At 48.2% G+C, this 1,516-nt stretch overlaps 1 protein-coding gene across 1 annotated transcript in view; it reads right to left on the reverse strand.

The window, feature by feature from the left end:
* Spast (spastin) overlaps nucleotides 1–264 on the reverse strand; it is a 66,848-nt gene extending 66,584 nt beyond the window's left edge. The window contains exon 1 of the mRNA XM_005367971.3: nucleotides 21–264. Within this exon, the coding sequence (XP_005368028.2) occupies nucleotides 21–264 (244 nt within the window). The remainder of the gene's footprint in view (nucleotides 1–20) is intronic.
* Nucleotides 265–1,516: the final 1,252 nt, after the last annotated feature.

A 1,516-nucleotide genomic window follows, 5' to 3' on the forward strand; every position in this document is an offset into this window, starting at 1 on the left:
GCAGCCCGGGAGCCCGGCACCTGCACGCGCCGCTCGCCGGCCCCGCCCCTGTGTCCTCCGCTGGCCGGGAGCACAACCCCCTCTCCACCTCCTCAGGCGGCCAGCGGCTCCGACCCGCCCCTCCTTTTCCTCTCTCCTCAGGCCCGCTGGCTCCTCTCCGCCGTGGCCGCGCACGCGCACGTCCTCGGGGTCTGGCTCCGGTGCGCGCGCGCGCACGCCGCCGCGGTCTTTGTTGACCTGGGAGCTTGTGCGCATGTGCGCCATTCCCGCTCTGCCCCTTTCTCCGGGACCTGCGGTTCCGTAGGTGCGGTTCTCTTCGCGCGGGTGGCGGGACTTCGTCGATCAGCAGATTTTCCCGGCTTCTGAGGACGCAGAATAGGGAGCGTTGGTAGTCAGCGTACGAATGGGGGTTGCGGCGCGAGTGGCTTGACTAGTCCTCAGGTCTCCTATCTCGCAGTGTCGTTGTTTGCCTTTGTTTGAGATAGGGTCTCTTTTAGTTGGCTTCCAGCTCGATCTGTAGCTGAGGAAGGCCTTGAGCTCTTTTGATCCTCTGCCTTCACAGCAGGCGTGCATCATTACTCCCAGCTATTTTCTTATATATCTTTATTTTCTGCTAGTTGAGTTTAAGCCTTTTGCAAAAGCTAACTGATCTGAGTTTTATATTAGAGGCAATGTGTAGCAATTTGGATCTGAGTTGCGGGACAAATTTTAGGACATCCTAAACGAAAAACGTTAGTTACTACACGAAGGCCACGAATCTTACGGATCCTATGTTTAACTAATCTATTACATGTCTAGATATGTAATGTCAGGATTAGTTAGGTGAATGAGGTCGTTCTTGGATTTTGAAGTTACCATCCTATAATTTACTAAGGAACACATACTACCTACGTGTACACGTGTATGAGTGTGTATGTCTCCATTGTCCCCTTATTCTTTTGGTAGACTTTTGTCTAATCTGTGTTTCCCATATTATAATGAACAGCAAACACAGATCCCAGATCACATAAGAGGAAACAAAACAAACTGTAGACTCATCAGACTCCTGAGAACTGACATCTGAAACAGTTGAAATCGAAAGCTGTATGACCTAGTCGATCCCATTGAGATCCCTAGATCTTTTGGAGTCCAAGACTGATCAGTAGACTATATAGCCTATCCAATAAACTATCAATCTTTCTCTTTTGCCCTCCCTCTTCTCTCTCTCTTTAAAAACAAATAAAAACAAACCTCCCCCCTTTATTTCAGATAGCCACAATTGTTTCTTGTTGCCGAAACCAGTGACTACTAATACAAAGTCCCTATTGTTTACAGTGAGAGGCATACACATCCCCTATGAGAGCCCAAGAATCCCCACATTCTGCTAAGAGTTTATTCCCTACCAATATAAATATCATAGGTTGCTACAAAAATGACCCCATTGTTTCCCATCTGCTGCCTTCTTTTCTGCCTCTGTCCTGATTCTATTTTCTCATTCTGAAATGCCTTCTCTCTTTTAAATGCCACTTCTCTTTTG

This window comes from Microtus ochrogaster, unplaced genomic scaffold (assembly GCF_000317375.1).
Source record: "Microtus ochrogaster isolate Prairie Vole_2 unplaced genomic scaffold, MicOch1.0 UNK26, whole genome shotgun sequence".
Classification (NCBI taxonomy): domain Eukaryota; kingdom Metazoa; phylum Chordata; class Mammalia; order Rodentia; family Cricetidae; genus Microtus; species Microtus ochrogaster.